The 16,887-nt window shown below is 56.5% G+C and overlaps 1 protein-coding gene and 1 long non-coding RNA gene across 2 annotated transcripts in view; one reads left to right on the forward strand and one right to left on the reverse strand.

The window, feature by feature from the left end:
- Positions 1–10,177, forward strand: part of ZBTB7C (zinc finger and BTB domain containing 7C) — a 280,877-nt gene extending 270,700 nt beyond the window's left edge. Inside the window, exon 4 of the mRNA XM_040632533.1 lies at positions 7,611–10,177. Coding sequence (XP_040488467.1) covers positions 7,611–8,262 — 652 coding nt within the window. The 3' untranslated portion in view covers positions 8,263–10,177. The remainder of the gene's footprint in view (positions 1–7,610) is intronic.
- LOC103663955 lies at positions 9,714–16,399 on the reverse strand. Its single transcript, XR_568883.1, has 2 exons — positions 16,207–16,399; positions 9,714–11,933 (listed from the first exon to the last, which is right to left on the reverse strand). It is a non-coding gene; the product is annotated as an uncharacterized LOC103663955 (long non-coding RNA).
- Positions 16,400–16,887: the final 488 nt, after the last annotated feature.

The following is a 16,887-nucleotide window of genomic DNA, read 5'->3' on the forward strand; positions in this document are numbered from 1 at the left end:
CCCCCCCCCCCCCGGGCCTTTCCCACACACACAGCCTTCTGCGCAGGCCACACCAGTCTGTGGGCCCTGCCTTCCCTAGGGAAAGTGTTAACTTGGTCAGTCACTGCAGACAGACTTCTTGCCCTCCTGACACAAGAACATTCTCTGAGTAGGCCTCCTGGTTCAGGCAGGACACTGGGTTGTATAGGAGGGCTGCATTCCAGAACCCTCCCTCCCAGCGCATTCCTGATGATCACTTAGGGGGCCTCTGTGCTGGTAGCTTCACCAGCCCTCCCCGCCAGATCAGCCGTGGGTCTGCCCTGCCCTGCCCTCCCTCCGGTCCGTCCCTGCTCAGCTCAGCTCCCGCCATCTGGGCCCCCTTGAAGCAGCTGCATTCCTGCCTCAGTCAGCACCTCCCCTCACCCAGCTCCCACTGGGCTCTGACCCTGCTGAGAAAGATCAGAGTTGCTCTTGGGGGCCCCCTTCCCAGGAGCAGAGGCGCCCCGGAGTGGGGGGGAGGTTGGACATTTTCCTGGCCTTCTCACACAAGGGACTCTGGGGACTTGATTTCATACCGTGGGCTGTGGCTGACCGCCCTCCCTATCACATTCTTCGGAATAGCTGGCCCCTGCTTCCCTCCTGCCCCCTCCCGGAGCTGCCCCGCAAGGCTTCTTCTCTGTCCCCTGGCCTGTCCCGGTTGGGTTTCTCATACCTCTCCCTGTAGTCAAGTCCCCCTGCAGCCCTTCCACGGGGACCTTCTTGGGGGCTGACTCCCTGCACCACCGCCCACAACACCTTCCCTCCCTCCCCAGATGGAGAGGCACTTATTTCAGCAGCCGCTTAAAGCAGCCGCTGCCTCTTTGACTCAATTCCCAGCCTCCCTTGCCAGGCCAAGCCGCTCCTGGGACCCTGGCCCCCCAGAGGCTGAGGGAGCCTGGACTGGCCGCCCTCGACTCCTCCTCTTGGACACTCTTTTCCCTTTCTTTCCTTAAACACAGCTGAGCTTCCGCTCGCTGGTCAGGCCTCCTTTCCCTTCCCCTTGATGCTGACCCCACCTCCCATCACCCCAAGGGATGTTGGAGGAGCCCACCCTCCTGCAAAGTGGCCCTTTGGCCCGGGCTCCAAGTTATGGCCTCAGATGCCAACTCCCAGGATGTCCACGCCCCATGGGAACGTGGTGGTGGAAGGATCGGGGAGTCCTTCCCACAGAACCCATTCTGCCCCTAAAGCCCTCCCTGTAGCTCTCCTTCTATGGTTCTCCAAGAAGAGAGGGGAAGGCCTCCCCCGCCATGGTGTTGTCTCTTCCTTGGCGTCAGACCCTCACCTCTCGATTTTAACCAGCCCTGGGGACCATTGGCTTTCCACTGATCCTTCCAGAAATGAGACACCCCCGGAGCCCCAGGCAGGGCCTCAAAGCCTTCAACCAGACTATGTCTCTTTGGCCGCATCCTGTCCCCTCCTAGCTCTGGTCACCCTGCAATCACTTGGAGTCCTTCTGCCTGTGCCTCGCACCCCGAGCAGCATTCTCTGGCCAGCTGTGACCTCACCGGTTTCCACCGGGCCTCCTGCCACCAGCCCATAAAGGCTGCAAGGCTTCGCCTCCGACACCTGCCGCCAGCACGAGCCTCCTGCTGGTTGCTCCACACCCCGGCAGTGGTCTGCTCTCCAGACCAGGCCAGGAACCTGGCTGCTGCCTTTTTCCTGTATTTTCCTTTTAGCCCTCCCACTCCTGGCAGCCCTGGGGACCTTATTAAGATAATGCAATGTCATTAGCAGTGGCACCAGGAAGAGGGTTTGTCTCGACCATCAGGTTACCAAGAAGTGTGGGCGGATGGTGCTGGGAAAGCATTATCGCGATTGGGAGCCCTCATGGAGGCTGGGGACCCTGGGCGAGACCCCGTGGCCCTTTTCTTCACTTGGGGGCATGAGCTCATAAGGACCGGCATATCTTTCCCACCACGATGAGCTCTCTGGGCTGGAAGGGGGAATGCAGACCAAGGCTTGGGAGCACATGGCCTGGGCTGGTCCCCAGGGCAGGGTCGCGGAAGGGAATGGCAGACCAGGGAGTCAGGGCGAGCCAGAACACACTGGCGTTGGAGCTGGGGGTTCTGAGAACAGATCCTGCACCAGCAGGTCATGGGTCAGTCAACAAACGCACCATGAGCCCCCACTGCACGCTCCGTGTGGTGTACCAACCGCACAGAATACAAAAGAGTCTGACAGGTTCTCATCAAAGCAGGTTGGGTAGCTTCGGTGCCGCGGACTGAGCGAGGGCTGAGAAAGCAGTGCGGGCACCTGCTGTGCAGCTGGACGGGGGTGGGGCGGTCGTTAGGGGACTCAGTGTCTCAGCGCACTGTGGAGGCTTGGGAAGAGCACCAGAGTGGTAATCAGGGAGCCCGGGTTCGGGGCCTAGTTCTGCCTCTAACGGGTAGGGTGACCTCGGCCTCCTCCCCTCTCTGAGCTTCGGGTTCCCATGTGTCATATGCGGGCCTTAGAGCAGGTATTTCCGACGGTTGCCCCCAGGCCCATGACTCCATCCATATATTGCCCGAGACCAGGGAAGCTATGCACACATTGCCACAGCCTCTCTGTCCCCGCTTCCTCGTGGTGAAGGTGGCAACACCAACTCCATAGGCTTCGGTGAGATACAGCGTCACCGCCCGGTTCGCAGAAAGTATCTGATCCCTGCTCATGACTCGTCCTGACAGCCTTGCTTCCTTATCTGCAGCGGCTGGGTCAGTGCTCCCTGCCCGGGAATGTGCTCCTTCTGCATCATCTTGCTGCCTGGGCTTCCGACCAGACAGGGCTGCAGGAGCCGGGGACAAGGCCCCTGCCCAGGAAATAACATGCATAGAAAACAGAAGCCGCAAAGGCGGCCTCTGAGCAAAGTTTCCATCCGCCGAGAGTGCCCGTGTGGTGGAGCAGGGGCCGGAGAGGGTGCAGACGGAGGGGCTTGGCTCCCAGAGCTGGTGCCCTGCCAGGGGGAGGGGACAATGCTGACACCCATGGGGCCATTTTGGGAACAGGGGAAGCTGATGCTGACACACTGTCTTCTGTGGCTCCCTCCTTGCCCCCAGTGACCTAGCTTGAGGGGCAGTGCTCAGGTCCCAGGTGCTCTGGAAGGTGAAGGCCAGGGACAAAACCTGGGTGGACAGGGTAAGGTTTGTAGAGGATTGCCCTTGAATGTGACCTTGAAGGGTAGGGGTGGGGAGTTGGGAGTGGGAGACATGTCAGGCAGTGCAGTTTGCCAAAGTAAACCGAGAAAGAGGTGCAGGGAGGAGGGGGGCTGGAATGAGGGCTCACAGCTGGGGAGGAAGGAGCGTGCACGCCGACATCTGGGCTTGGACCTCTTGTGGGACCCAGAGATGGCACGTTGGTGTCCAAACACAAGATCTGCACAGAAAGGGAAGGAGACGGGGTTTACCAAGCATCCGTTTCATAATATGGCAGCCTTTGCACGGGAGGGAGGGATGGCTAGAAGTCCAGCTCATGCCAGCAGGTGTTCAAAGACACGGAGTTGACCAGAGCGTGGCTGCCAGGGGAACAGCATATCCGTGCGATGTGTGGGTGCAGTAGATGGGTGATATTTTTTCCCAGCTTTACTGAGATATAATTGACATATAACATAGAAGTTTAAGGTCTACAATGCCGTGATACCGCACTAACGTGGTTTTGTACAGATGAACACATCCCTCACCCCAGATAGTTACATTTCGTGTGTGTATGTCCAGAAAACTTCGGATCTACTCTCCTGGCAACTTTCAAGTATACAAGGCAGTATTGTTAACCACAGTCACTGGGGATCCCCCGAACTTACTCATTTAGTAACTGGAAGGGTTAGCTCGTAAGGGCCTTGCACGCCATGCCGAGGGGTAAGTTAGCACATCGGCCGTTGGACAGGGGCAGCCTCAGGAGATTTTTAGTGGGACCACCAGACCTCCAGGCCCAAAAGGAAGTAATGAAGAGCTCAGCTCCTGAGATTCAAGCTGGAACACCTTCCAGCTAAACTTATGCCACCTCCACAAACCAGTCAGATTCATGAGGCAGCAAGGCTAGAAGGGCCGGAGTCTATGAAGCCAGCTAGAAGAAGATTCCGTAGAAGCCCATTCCCCAGATGCAAATGCTCACAGAACACCAGAGGTCACAATTCTAGAGGTCAGGAAACTGAGGCCCAGCGCACCTAAGGACCTGATCCAGTCCTTGCAGCGTGCCTGGCCCCAGGCCTGGCTCTGCCAGTGCACGTGCCGTTATATCCACACGCACAGGTCGTTACAGGAATGAGGAGGACGTGTGCCTTAGAAAGCCATTCCCTCTCTGTCCTCGCTTTCCTCATCTTGAGAGTTAAGAGATTGAACGAAATCAGTATTTTCAAAGTCCCGGCAAGTGTACTGCTAATGGTGCAGGTTATCGGGCCCGCCGGCGCAGACCGTGAATCAGGACATAGTAATGCGATCCCGGTAGACTACATGGTCTCTCCGTTTTTTTCCATCACTAAGTTGTCGTGGGCTTTGCAGCTCTACGAACCCTCCCCACTGCTCCCATGAAAGAAAAGTCACCAAGGAAAGTCACCCTTAGGGACAGGGACAGCTGGCTTCTGCCCAGGGCTGAGCTCCTCCCACGCATGCCCCCCCAGGGGAGGGTGTCTGGCCCCAGGGGCAGAAAGCCGGCTGCAAATGCGCTGTTCTGATTGTTCTGGTCTGCACTTTCCGAGACAGCTCTGATAGGCCGCAGGCTGGGAGTCCCCGGTTTGAAAATCTACCTTTCTCAACCTCAGCATAGCTTGCAGATAAACCAGACCCCAGCTGGCTCCCCAGGCCCCTTTGCCCCTCCTGGCTGGATACCTTTGGGAAAGCCGCTTGACTTTGCCGAGCCGCTCGTCCTCTAAGTGAGGAAATTATTCTAGGTATGTTGCATCTGACGCCTGGAACCCAGGTTCTCTCATCAGTCGTGGACAATAGGAACTGGTGTCTGGCCCTAGGTTCAGGTCTGCACAGAGAGGTGAAGTACCTTGCCTGAGGTCACCCAGCCAGTTAGTGGTGGGTCGGCGACTGCGGCAGGGACTCCCAGACCCCTAATGGCGGCCCCATGCCTACACCATAACTTATGTCTGAGGAACAACCTTCCAGGGTCGGTGAAATGGGGTGTTCATCCGCCCATAGCAGGTGCTCAGTAAAGGAAGTGAGAGTCACCTTCTCAGCACTTCTGACACACCTCAGTTAAGTGCTGCTAAAATGGGACTTATTTTGGATGCTCTGGTGACAAGCTTGGGAGACGTGGTGGGTATTTAGAGGAGGCCTTGACTATCTGAAGATCTGCATTGTCCGTTACTCGAGGGTGACCGTCAACATCAATAGTACTAATTACGTGCAGTAGTGATTTTGAAAAATACCCACCCACCTTATCAGGCCATGGAGAGGATTCAGTGAGGGGCTATGCTTAATGCCCCAGTGCTGAGCCCACACCGAACCCTCCGCCAGGCCCTGGGGAGGACGCAGGTCCCCCAGCCAGGGACCAGCTAGCCGCAGCCCTTCCCTGAGAGCCTTGGTGAATGTGTGGGGTCCCAGGACCCGTCCCTGCCGATGAAGTCGCACTGCTCTTGAGGTACAAAGGGCACCGTGCACCCCACTCCCGCAGTGCTGAGGAACGAGGCCTGAGTTCTAGGCTCTACTCTGCCATTATTCCTCTGGGTGACCTGGGCAAGTTCGCTTCCCGGGACCCCGGCTTGCCCGCCAGCAAAGGTGGTTCTTCAAGTGGCGTGTGAACGAGCAGCAGAGCAGCGGCTGCCACTTGTTAGGAATGTGAATTCTCTGCCCTCTCCCCCCCCACCTCCCAAATCTCTGGGAGCGGGGCCCTGCATGCTGCTCCTCAAGCCCTGGGGGCCCTTCCTATGCAGGTTCAAGTTGGAGACCCACCGGCCCAAATGCTCACGAAGACGGCTTCCCATTCAAACCCCCAATCAGCTGGATGACATGTGGGTTATAGATACCATAAGGGCAGCATGCGGGCTGGGGAAGGGAACATGGGATGTCACAGCAGGGTGCTGTGCAGCCTGGGTGCAGCTGGTGGGCTGTGGGAGGGGCAGGGACAGGGAGTGGGGACGGGACGAGGGTCTGGTGTGTGGAGACACCTGCCAGCTTCAGACAGCGGCATTCACTTCCTGCTCCCTGCCCGTCCCGCTTCCCACCCCCATCTCCATCTCCGGGGGCCCTCGTGCCTTCCTGGGAGCACAAGTGGAAGGGGTGCCTCTGTCCTCCCTGCTTCTCCTCCCCTGGTCCCTGCCAGCGTACAGGGCAAAGTCTTTTTCTCTCCCTCCCCACCCCTGGGGAACCAGTCCAAAAATGAGAGCCAGTGAGACCTCTAGCGGCCAGGAGACACCAGGAGACCGGGACCTGCTCCTGCTGTCCTGGGGTTATATTGAGCGTGGTTTAAATCTGGCCATTTTAGGGCGGATGCCTGGGCTCCTCACCTGCTCCGACCTCAAACCCGAGCCAAAAATTACAGGCAGATGCTCCCCCCGAGCCGCACCTGCAGGGAGGACGGAGGAGACAGGACACGGAGCTCGTTGGCCTGCCAGGCCTGGTTGGGGAAGGCTGCAGAAGGACCTGAGCCGAGTTCTTGCAGCCCACCTGACTCCACTTCAGCCAGGCTGGAAGGCTCCGTTAGCCAGCTTGTGGAGAGCTCCGTCTTTAGGAAGACAACCCTGTGATGTCAGTTTTCTTTTCAAGATCACCAGGAGGTGTGTTGAATCTAGTCTGACACAAACCCAGATTCTCTCCATCAGCCCCGGACCATGGGAACTGATGTCTAATGCCAAATTCAGCTCGGTGCAGAGATGTTAAGTAACTTGCCTACGGTCATTCAGCATGTTAGTGGTGGGTCTGCAGCTGGAACAGGGGCTCCCGAACCCCAGCAGGAGCCCCACCTTTACACCATACCTTCCCTCTGAATAATAGCACTTAAATCCTGAAAAGCTTTGCCCTAGATTAGGCTACATTCTTGTTGCACCTGGCTCTTTTGTAAACCCTGGAATTCTCTGCAGACAAAGAGGAGAGCCCACAGCTTGGGATGAGAAACCACAGTGCAGGAGACTTGAACAAGGTGTGCCCGGCTTCCGTAGGCTCCCAGATTAGTGCTGAGGACAGACAGATCTCAACAGCCCAGGGGCCAGGATGGGACGTGGGGCTCTGGGCGAAAACACAGGACCAGCAGGAGGGAAGACTGTTGCCTGGAGACAGCGGGCATGAAATTAGGGTGTGAGTCAGTATCCGAGGTTGTCACACCGTGCAGGGATGGAGGACAGACTACTGACTGGTGGGGAGAAGTGTCCCCAGCGGGCCCATTTTCCAGGCCAGTGATGGGAGCTTCCTGATTCTGAGCAGAGGAGTAAATGGAGCTCGGGGGGTGAAGGAGGCCTCTCCGGACCGGCTCCTTCTCCAGCCCTCTAATCCACGTGAGTAGCCACGCCTGTGTGGAGTGAGGCAGGGCGTGCAAGGACATCCTAGCATGGGCCCCATTTCTGGACTCGGAGGCCAGGCCGTGGCGAGCTTTGGCAGGTCTGGAGTAAGGGGAAAGAGGCTCGGGGGAGGCTCCTGGCGCTCCGGCGGGGACTGACTCCGGGCTGTGCCTTGCAGGCAGGACAAGCTGAAGATCCACATGCGGAAGCACACGGGGGAGCGGCCCTACCTGTGCATCCACTGCAACGCCAAGTTCGTGCACAACTACGACCTCAAGAACCACATGCGCATCCACACGGGCGTGCGGCCGTACCAGTGCGAGTTCTGCTACAAGAGCTTCACGCGCTCCGACCACCTGCACCGCCACATCAAGCGCCAGAGCTGCCGCATGGCCCGGCCCCGGCGCGGCCGCAAGCCCGCCGCCTGGAGGGCCGCCAGCCTGCTCTTCGGGCCCGGCGGCCCGGCGCCCGACAAGGCGGCCTTCGTGATGCCGCCCGCGCTGGGCGAGGTGGGCGGCCCCCTGGGCGGGGCGGCAGTGTGCCTCCCGGGCCCCAGCCCCGCCAAGCACTTCCTGGCGGCGCCCAAGGGCGCGCTGAGCCTGCAGGAGCTCGAGCGGCAGTTCGAGGAGACGCAGATGAAGCTGTTCGGGCGCGCGCAGCTGGAGGCTGAGCGGAACGCGGGGGGCCTGTTGGCCTTCGCGCTGGCCGAGAACGTGGCGGCCGCGCGGCCCTACTTCCCGCTGCCCGACCCGTGGGCCGCCGGCCTGGCCGGCCTCCCCGGGCTCGCCGGCCTCAACCACGTGGCCTCCATGTCTGAAGCCAACAACTAGGCTGGTCCTCGTCCACCCCGGTCCGGCGGCCCTGTCCCCTCTCCTCCCATCAGGCCTCCCCTGCCCCACCCAGTGGGTCTGAACTTTGTCTTTGAAATCACAGAGGAAACATGAAAAAATATTATCAGCAACAGTGGTATTTTCCAGGCCTCCTGTGGCCTCCTGCCTCCCTTTTGAAGATGTCTGAGATGGACATCTCCTCCCAAAGGGCCTGGAGCCCGGGGCCTGGCCTCCACCTGGCTGTCACTCTGGCTGTCACACAGAAACTCACAGGGGCCCTGCCACAGAGGAGGCCACACCCCGGGTGCCCAGGAGCACTTTGGAGCTGCTGGGGGCTAGATGGAGGGAGGGAGCTTGGCCAGAGGCAGACCGAATGGGGCAGGGCTGAGGCCTACCGTAAGGGCTTGGGGCACCCATCTTAGTCGAGCCGCAGCCCTATGGCAGGGTCTCTACTGACCCGGCTCTGCTGGGCCATTTTTCTAGTCTCCAGCCATTCTAGGATCCTTATGGGAAATGCCCTGTTGGCAGGGAGGGCTTCTGGAATCCGGGCCCTTTTTTCCCCTCACTGTCCTGTGAACTTGGACAGGCCAGTCCTCTCTACCATGCTACGAAGGGGGGCTTGCTAACTTAGCTTCCCCTCTCGAACCCACCCACACACATCTACACACCTATCCCTCCACAAAGAATTCTTGAGAAGGTGGGAGCTTTGCACTCCTCAAGTCCTGTTGCAAATGTCCATCTCCCTGGATCTGGTTTAATCACATCCACCTCTCTGTTAGCACCGGTGAGAAATGTGGCCAAATTAGACCGGGTGACAGAGAGGAGCTGAGGTGTGGCTTGTCCACAGGCAGCTTTGGGGAACTCCAGAGACTGCCCACATCCGCAGGCAGGCAGGCAGGCCACTGTGTCAGGGCCCTTGGGGATGACTCTTTAATCATTGACTCCACCTCTACGCACCCCCTCCAGGGCTGTACAAAGTCTCACGGGACCCCGGGACTCCGGGACCCATACAGAAGGGACGGGAGTCTGTTAACACCTGGTGACTCCCCCCTCCCCCCTGATTCCTGGAAATACACCAAACACCTGGTTACCCAGGGTTTATGTTTGTTGTGGGTTTCTTGGGGCTTTGGTATTGCTGGGGATTGCCCCCTTTGCTGCATTTGAGCACCCTTCACCCCTCCCTCATCCCTCAGGGAGGAAGCTGGGGCGTTTGGCTTCCCTCAGTGGTGGGAGGTAGAGTCCTGGCTCCAGTATGGGTTTGAAGGGCTCTGGGAGTTAGGGCTCCCCGCACACGCTCCCTGGTTCCCGAGTTTGTAGCAAGTTCCGAGAAGGAAGACCGCTTAGCTGGCCCAGTGCCTTCCTGGTCTTCTCTCCCCTTTCCTGCTCCTGCCCCCCTTCTCTTGCTGAGCCGGCCTTTGTTTCTCAGCAGCCCAACAGTGGGAGGGTTCATCTGCATGGATTACCCAGGGCCCGTGTCCCCAGTTCAGGAGCTGTGGGCACAAGAGACTTCGGCTCTTCCTATCGCCTTGGCTTCTTCCTGAGCAAAACACAAAAAACAAAAAGGCCAGAGAAGACCACAGACTCTGTCCCCCTCCCTGCTCCCCGGAAGAGAACCCTGACTCCACACTCCCCCAGATGCCATTCCAATCGGAGGGAGCTGCTTCTGACCCCCTTTTGTCTTCAGATGCCATCTTTCTGGGCAGCCGCCTCTTAGATTCCCGGCTCGGTTTCCGACACTTGCTTCTGGGACCCATCCACCGACATCCCCATGTTCCCCCCATCAGCCAAGGGATTGGGGCTGACCCAAACTTTAGAAGAAAACAAGGACAAAGGAACAAATTGGAATCCAGTGGTCTTGGGGCTTTTGTTTTTATTTTGTAAAGGTAATGACTTCTTATAAACGCGGTTTTTCAGATGACTCGTTACTTCTTTTTGTTGTCTCTCGGCCGCAGTTTGGAGTCGTACGTTGTAAAATATCCAAAGATCTTGAGTACTGTATGATGGAGAAGAACTTGACGCAAATGGGTTGTGGGGGGCAGGGGTGCTTGTGTGTTATTTCTTTTGTTTTTCTTTCCTTTTTTCTTTTTTTTTCCTTTCTTTTCTTTTTTTCCTTTGGTGTTTCAATTTCCCTGTCTGTGGGAAAACTTTGGAATTTTTCCTATTTATAACTTTTTTTTATGTGATTGCTTTATGTAAAATGACACAACAGAGTTTGCCTTAGTGATTTAAAGGACAATCTTCGTAACTTCGGTCGCACGCCGCACCCCGCCGAAAAAAACTCTCAGCTAATTTTCTGGCCTATTTATTAAACAGTATTAATTGACTTGATTAAATTATTGAGAGTTGCACTTCTGTGAGAGGTGACCAGCAACAAGTCAATGGCTAGCTGTTCACTGCCAAAAGGATTTGACAACGGGGTGTCACGGGCTTATGATAATTTCAAAGACATCTTTGCGAAAAACACAAATCTTTGACCCTTAACTAGTCCCTTGAAGGACAGTGTCGTGAGGAGCAGAAAGCTATGCTTATTCAGTTTCCTGGTTCGGGATGACGTCCTCGTTCCAGTGCTCATTTCAGGTGTCAGGGGTGGTTCCTGGTGGGGAGGCCAGAGTCTAACTCCTCAGCGTCTCCTACCTTTCAGTTGTGTGAGGCACTGTGTGATGATAAGCTTTTGGGCCTCCGCGAGCCTAAGCTCAAAATGCGTGTGTGTTTGTGTGTGTGCGTGCGCACGCTCACGCAGGGACAGCCTGTGGTGTGCTAGCAGGGCAGGTTGCAGGGTTGCTGACTGTTTTAACACCAACAGTCCTAGGAATTACCCACCGTGGAATCCACGGCGCCTCCCGCTGGTCTAGATGTGCCCTCGCCTTCTTCCTCTCATTTCCTGGCACTGGTGCCGGACTCCCCTTCCCTTCTCACCCGAGCCTCTTTCCCAACCAGGGAACACGAGATCCTGAAAGAGGTAAGGATTGCTGTGGAACGGGGTCAACTCCACTCAGAGCCCAGAGCACAGACTCTCTGAGTAAAACTGTTCTTTGAGCTGTGTTTTCTGGATAAACCAGGGTTCCCCAGAACCCCTTTTCTGTTTACAATCCCCTTTCTTGCCGTGGTCAGCATTCTTATAAACCCCAGCAGCATTTCTTCGCACAGAGGAAAGAACAAATGTAGGTCTGCAGACTCCTCCGCGCTGTGCGCCCTCAGGCTAACCACTTCCCTACTCTGGTCCTCATGTTCCTCACCTCTAAATCCAAAGGGGAATAAGGACACCAGAGCATCTCCAAGTTTTCCACTCAAACGCCATTCAGCAGTGGGGGTCAGTCAGTTGGGGAATGCCTGAGGCAAACTTCCCATAGTGTAAAATTCGTGGGTTGTGGCTTTGAAATTCATGCATCTACATTCTATCACATAATGTAGATGCGGTTGTCTTAATATAAAAATATCATCTTGAACTACTTGCCAGTTACGTTACTTGTCTTTCCCCTCCGCCCCCAGAATCTTCTAGTTTCCGCAGCTACCCTGAAGCTATGAGAGGCCCACGCTCATGGCTGAAGGCTTGGGGGGTCAGCACAGCCCAATGCAAGAAACACGAGGCCAGGTACTCACCGAGATTTCACTCAGCTCAGGCACCCTCGGCTCACTGGGTCCTCAGTCCGGGCGTCGCTGTCCACTGAAGGCTGTAGGTGAACAAGAAGAAGGGGTAGGGAATGGGTCCAATACACCTTGACCCCCGGGGGCTCCTACACTCATGTGAGTAAAATCTCCGCTAGTCCCGGCCAGGTGAATACTCCATGGAGCCCTGCCAGGCGTGGCCCGCTCGCTCCCTCAGGCCCCAAGGTGCTAAGGGAGTTGGGGTGCTGACAGCAAAGGAACCTCCAGCACAGTTGGGGGGGAGGGAAAGGTTGGAGAACGAGGCCACTGAGGACAGAGAGCCATGAACCTGGAGAGCAAGGCCCAAGGGTTACATGAGAACAGACCTTGGAACTTCTAAAGCTCTGTCAGGTAGAGGGAGGATTTTACCAAAAGTCTGGCCAACTCAAACCCATAGGAGAGAGATTCCAGGAGGTAGCTGGGTGTCCGGGCAAAGGCAGGTAGCTTCTAACACCCACAGTTATCCTAAAGAGGAGCGAGGTCCCTTGTGAGGCAGTGAGCTCTCAGTCAGTGGACGGGTTCCAGACAGCCATTTGGGGAATGCCAGAGATGAGAGTCCTATACAGAAAGAGGTCTGTCGGTTGGGTCCTCTCCATCTGGCTTGTGAAAGGGTGAACGTATATCCTCATGGGACTGTGGAACGAGGACTGTGCCGGGGAGGGGGTGGCAAGTGAAAAGGATGAGCTCGGACAAGTTCACAAACCCGGCTTGGTGGCCCAGGGCCACCTGCCCTCCCCCACCCCCACCCCTTGTCCTGTGACCTACAGCAACTTGGGGCCAGAGCAACAGGACTCTGTGTAGAAAAGGCCCTGACTTATTTTGAGACCCTGATTATGTGACAGAAGAGTAATGAACCAAGAAGAATTAAGACTGTTCTCACCTTAGGCCTTTCTCTGCCCCCAGGGCCTGCCCTTACAGAACAAAGGTCTCCACTTACGGGGCTGCAGGGGCCCAGGCGTGTCCTGGCAGACCTCTTCCCAGACCCCGTTCCTCCTGTCCTGGGACCTTGCCAGCTCTTCCTCCCTGAGGGCCTTCTAAGCTTACTGCAGAGGGGACAGGCGGGCGTTTCCAGAAACAGGCACAACTGTGTGTTCCCCCGTATGCACTTTCCCTTCTGAAAGCCAAATGAAGTGAGGGCTTCATAAGGGAAAGAGAAAGAACAGGGCCTCATAGCCTCAGGCTCCCTCATCAGAAAAGTCTCACTGTCCAGGAGTGGAGGGTCAGGGGTCCTATAGGAGGGAAAATACCACCTGTACGCAAAGGGTCAGAGGCCCCTCCAGGGACCTGGGACAAATTCTGGAATCAAAGATGTTTACGTCCAGTGGCCTCCTTCCCAACACCCCTCCCCGTGTCACCCTCCCCCCTTCTCCTGGTGCCCCTTCCTACCCCAACAGTCCTTCAGGATGTGGCCACTCTGTCTTCTCTTGCCTCCCTCTGTTTACACCCTGATAGGAGCCACAGAGGGTGAACATGACTCACAAGCTCCCTCTCCCGGCCTTTGCAGACCCCTGCTCCTCGTTCAGGGTGGAAAGGAAGGCCCCAGAGCAAAGCTGCACCAGGCCTCAAGCAGCCAACAAGGGTGGCTGATTTGGATGGACAGCCTGGAAATCACCCCAGTGGGCCGTTACCAGTCTGCCTGGACCTCCCACCGCCCCCACTGCTCCCCGACCCTGCTGAGGGGTGCAGGAGTGGACAGGGATGCCGGAAGCCAGCAAATAGCCTCTTTCCCTCCTTTCAGCTTTGAAGCACTGAGAACTGAGTCAAACATGCATTTCCAGCAATTGATGGGGAGAGGATTCCCTGGGGAGGCTTCGCTCATTCTTCCCTCCTTACCACATCCTGGGCAGGGGCTGTTGTGACCTCGAGGAACCGAGCCCACACGGCCTAAACCAAAAACTCTGAGCCCCGAAATGGACTGACAAATAAGGACAAAACATCTCAGATCTGGACAATCCTGGAAAGCCTGGAAACTGATCACTTCATCTGCAGCCGGACATGCACCCGTGCACACACACACACACACACACACACACACACACACTCATCAGACGAATGGTACACAGGCTGATGTCATCCCTCCTTGTAACAACAGGAGACATGGCAGTGCCTGGACAAGACCCAGCAAGGCCGCTTTCCCCACAAGCCTCCCTGCTGGATTATTTATAAAGCACTCTCTCATTTTTATCCTGGTGATTCTTGTTTAACCATGAACTTTGACCCTGGCAACAAATGCAAAAGAATAAACAAAGAGGTTTCTGGAAGAAGGAAGGAAGATGGAGTGAATCAGACCCTTTCCCGTGTTCCATTTAAAAATTAATACATTAAGCACAAACCCTCTGAGTAACATGAAATGCTTTATGTTTTCTCAGAGGACTCTTAACATCCATTGGTCAACTGGGTTTTAGCCCTAGGAGGCACATATCCTTATCCCTATCTGTATCAGTTGAGATTCTTAGGCAAACATCAGAACCCCTATCCAGACAGCTTAAGTAGAAAAGGCCTTTATTAAAGGAAATGTCTCTGGCAGAATCTCCACCACGGCCGAAGAGTCAGGCTTGCAAAGTTCCCAAGATCAGTTGTGCAGGTTGCGTACTGCACAATACCGCCACTTTTGAAGAGGCACTATTCACACCCTAGACAGATGTATTTGTTTTAAGAGACACTAGATTTGTATATCATTGCCATTTTCCAGCAGGTGGCAGTAAAGTGTACAGAAGGGGTGCCCCTGTCAAATTTGCACCAAGTCCTTGGCCTGGAGTCCAGGAAGTCAGGAACAACTCCAAGCCACCCTGTGCCACATTGCTCCCACCGAGATTGGGTCGCTGCTAATACTAGGCTGAGACCCCACGGCTCCCCCCGACGGATGCCAGGCCCAAGACACCGGAGCTCCCCCTGTGGCCCACTCTCCACCACCATTCTCCCAGAAAAAACAGATCCCACACATCTGGCCTTCCTCACCTTGCTCTCTGCCTCGGGACGTCTGGCGCGGGTGCCTCTGACTGCTAGAGTTCAAGGCCTCAGCCTCAATGCAGGCTGCCGGGAAAGTCAGCCCCTGCCTTCTGCCTTGAGAAGGAAGGATTCGTGATGCGAATTCTCCAAACAGAAGAAGAGTTCTGATAATGCGGGGTGGCCTCAAAACAGATCCCATAGCCAAGCAGTGTTCTGCAGATGGGGGCGGGCCCAAAGCCCAAAGTGGCCAAACCGTGAGGACCAGGCAGCAGGCCTGGGAGCTCTGGCTGAGCCAGGACTAGAGCCCAGACGTGCTGACTCCTGGCCACCGCCCCACATGGTCTGTTCAGAAGCTGAGGCCCAGAATGAGCCAAGGACCCTCCGGACAGAAGTCAGTTTCGACAAAGCTCATGCTGACTGTTCCCCACCTGACGCCTCAGCACCCAGCAGCTCTGCGGAATCCTCATTCGGAGTGTCCCCGCCCCGCGCCTGTGAGACACACTCGTCTGCCATCCCAGCTAGCGAGCTTCGGTGGCCTGGGCCCTCTTCGTCCCCTCTCTTCCTCCCTACAGGGACCCAGAACTTGAACCCACATTCCTCTGCCAGTGACATTCAGTCCGGTGCTCAGCCTCCCTCCTCAAAATGGGCTTTTCTAATTTAATAGGCACGGCAGAGCCCCATGTGTGTTTTCATGAAAATGGCTTTTTATTTTGCCATTTCAACATCAGTCCTGTAGGAATGGCATTCTGCAGTGCGCAAATGCATTTCCATGTCCTAATGGCTGGGATTACCCATGGAGGTGGCCTTTGTGGGATGGGGGGCGGGGGATAGCAGTTGGGAGAGGAGGGGGGTGGCCTAGCCAGAAAGAATGGAGCAAAATGTGCCAGTGTCCACCATACAGGGGCTCGACCACCTGCCTGCCTCCTCCAGACGGAGCTGCTAGCGGCCGCCAAGGATCGCGAAGTCTCCCCTCCAGTCTGCATCCATCCCGACCTCTGCCCTGGGAGGCTGGCACACTGACCCGGGGCTGCTGTCTGCACTGGAGTCCCCACATTACGGAGCACCCCTGCCCCGCGCAGCAGAGAGGACGTGCTGACACGCCCTCAGAGGGCTCTCACCGGGCTGGAGAAGGCTCATGCCGCGCCAGCCCCACCGGCCACTTAGTAGGTGCTCAGTCACCGTGGGTCTCCTGGCTTCCTTCCTCTCTGCTCCCGCGGTAACATGGAAGATAATTACGCTTGCTTATGTTACGTACCTTGTTCCTTTTGTTTTGCTTTTCTTCCTCCAGTGGGAAAGGACGGGAAGAAGGGGAGAGGGGGAGGGAGGAAGGGGTCAGCCCACATCACTTACCCCATGTTTATCTGCGTTGTCGTTTTGGATAATCCGATGATGGGGGTTCATCCGTTGCCAGTTCCTGCGGGAAAGCTGGCAGAAACAAACGACAAGGACGTCCTCTTTTTAAATGAGAATGTGGAGCTGGTAATTTCTCAGGGTTTGCCTGGCACGTGAAGCTGGTTGAAGACAGCCAAGGAGACCCACTCAGCTGCAGAACTTTGATGACATGTGGCTGGGCCCCCTCTCCAGATGCTGCTCAGTAACAGTCCAACCTCCCTCCGTCCCCCCGCCCCCACGCCGGGTCACAACAGGGCCCACTCTGGGGCTGACAGCGGCCACTGCACCCATGCTGGGTAGGGAGGCAAGCAGAGGCGGCTGAGCCTGTCCCACATGCCAGGAAAGGAGTCGTGATTTCAGAATTGGAGCCTAAAAATTGGACTGGGACAGATGAGAAGTGTTGTCAGTACAGTGCTTTGGCCTGGCAACCAGGCCCTGGCCCTGGCTCGCCGAGAGCCTGGATTCTGAGGAGACTGTGCCCTTTCTAGACAGCGCATGCTCAGAGCGCCTGGGACCCAGACCTTTCCCCAGGATTTTCTGAGGGCGGGTTGCTGCAGGAGTCCCTCCCCCTAAGCGGGGGGATGGCCAGGGGTGGCTGTTTGTTGGGGAGGATGGACGGAACTTAGACCTGTAGATTGG

Source organism: Ursus maritimus, unplaced genomic scaffold (genome assembly GCF_017311325.1).
Source record: "Ursus maritimus isolate PB19 unplaced genomic scaffold, ASM1731132v1 scaffold_18, whole genome shotgun sequence".
Classification (NCBI taxonomy): domain Eukaryota; kingdom Metazoa; phylum Chordata; class Mammalia; order Carnivora; family Ursidae; genus Ursus; species Ursus maritimus.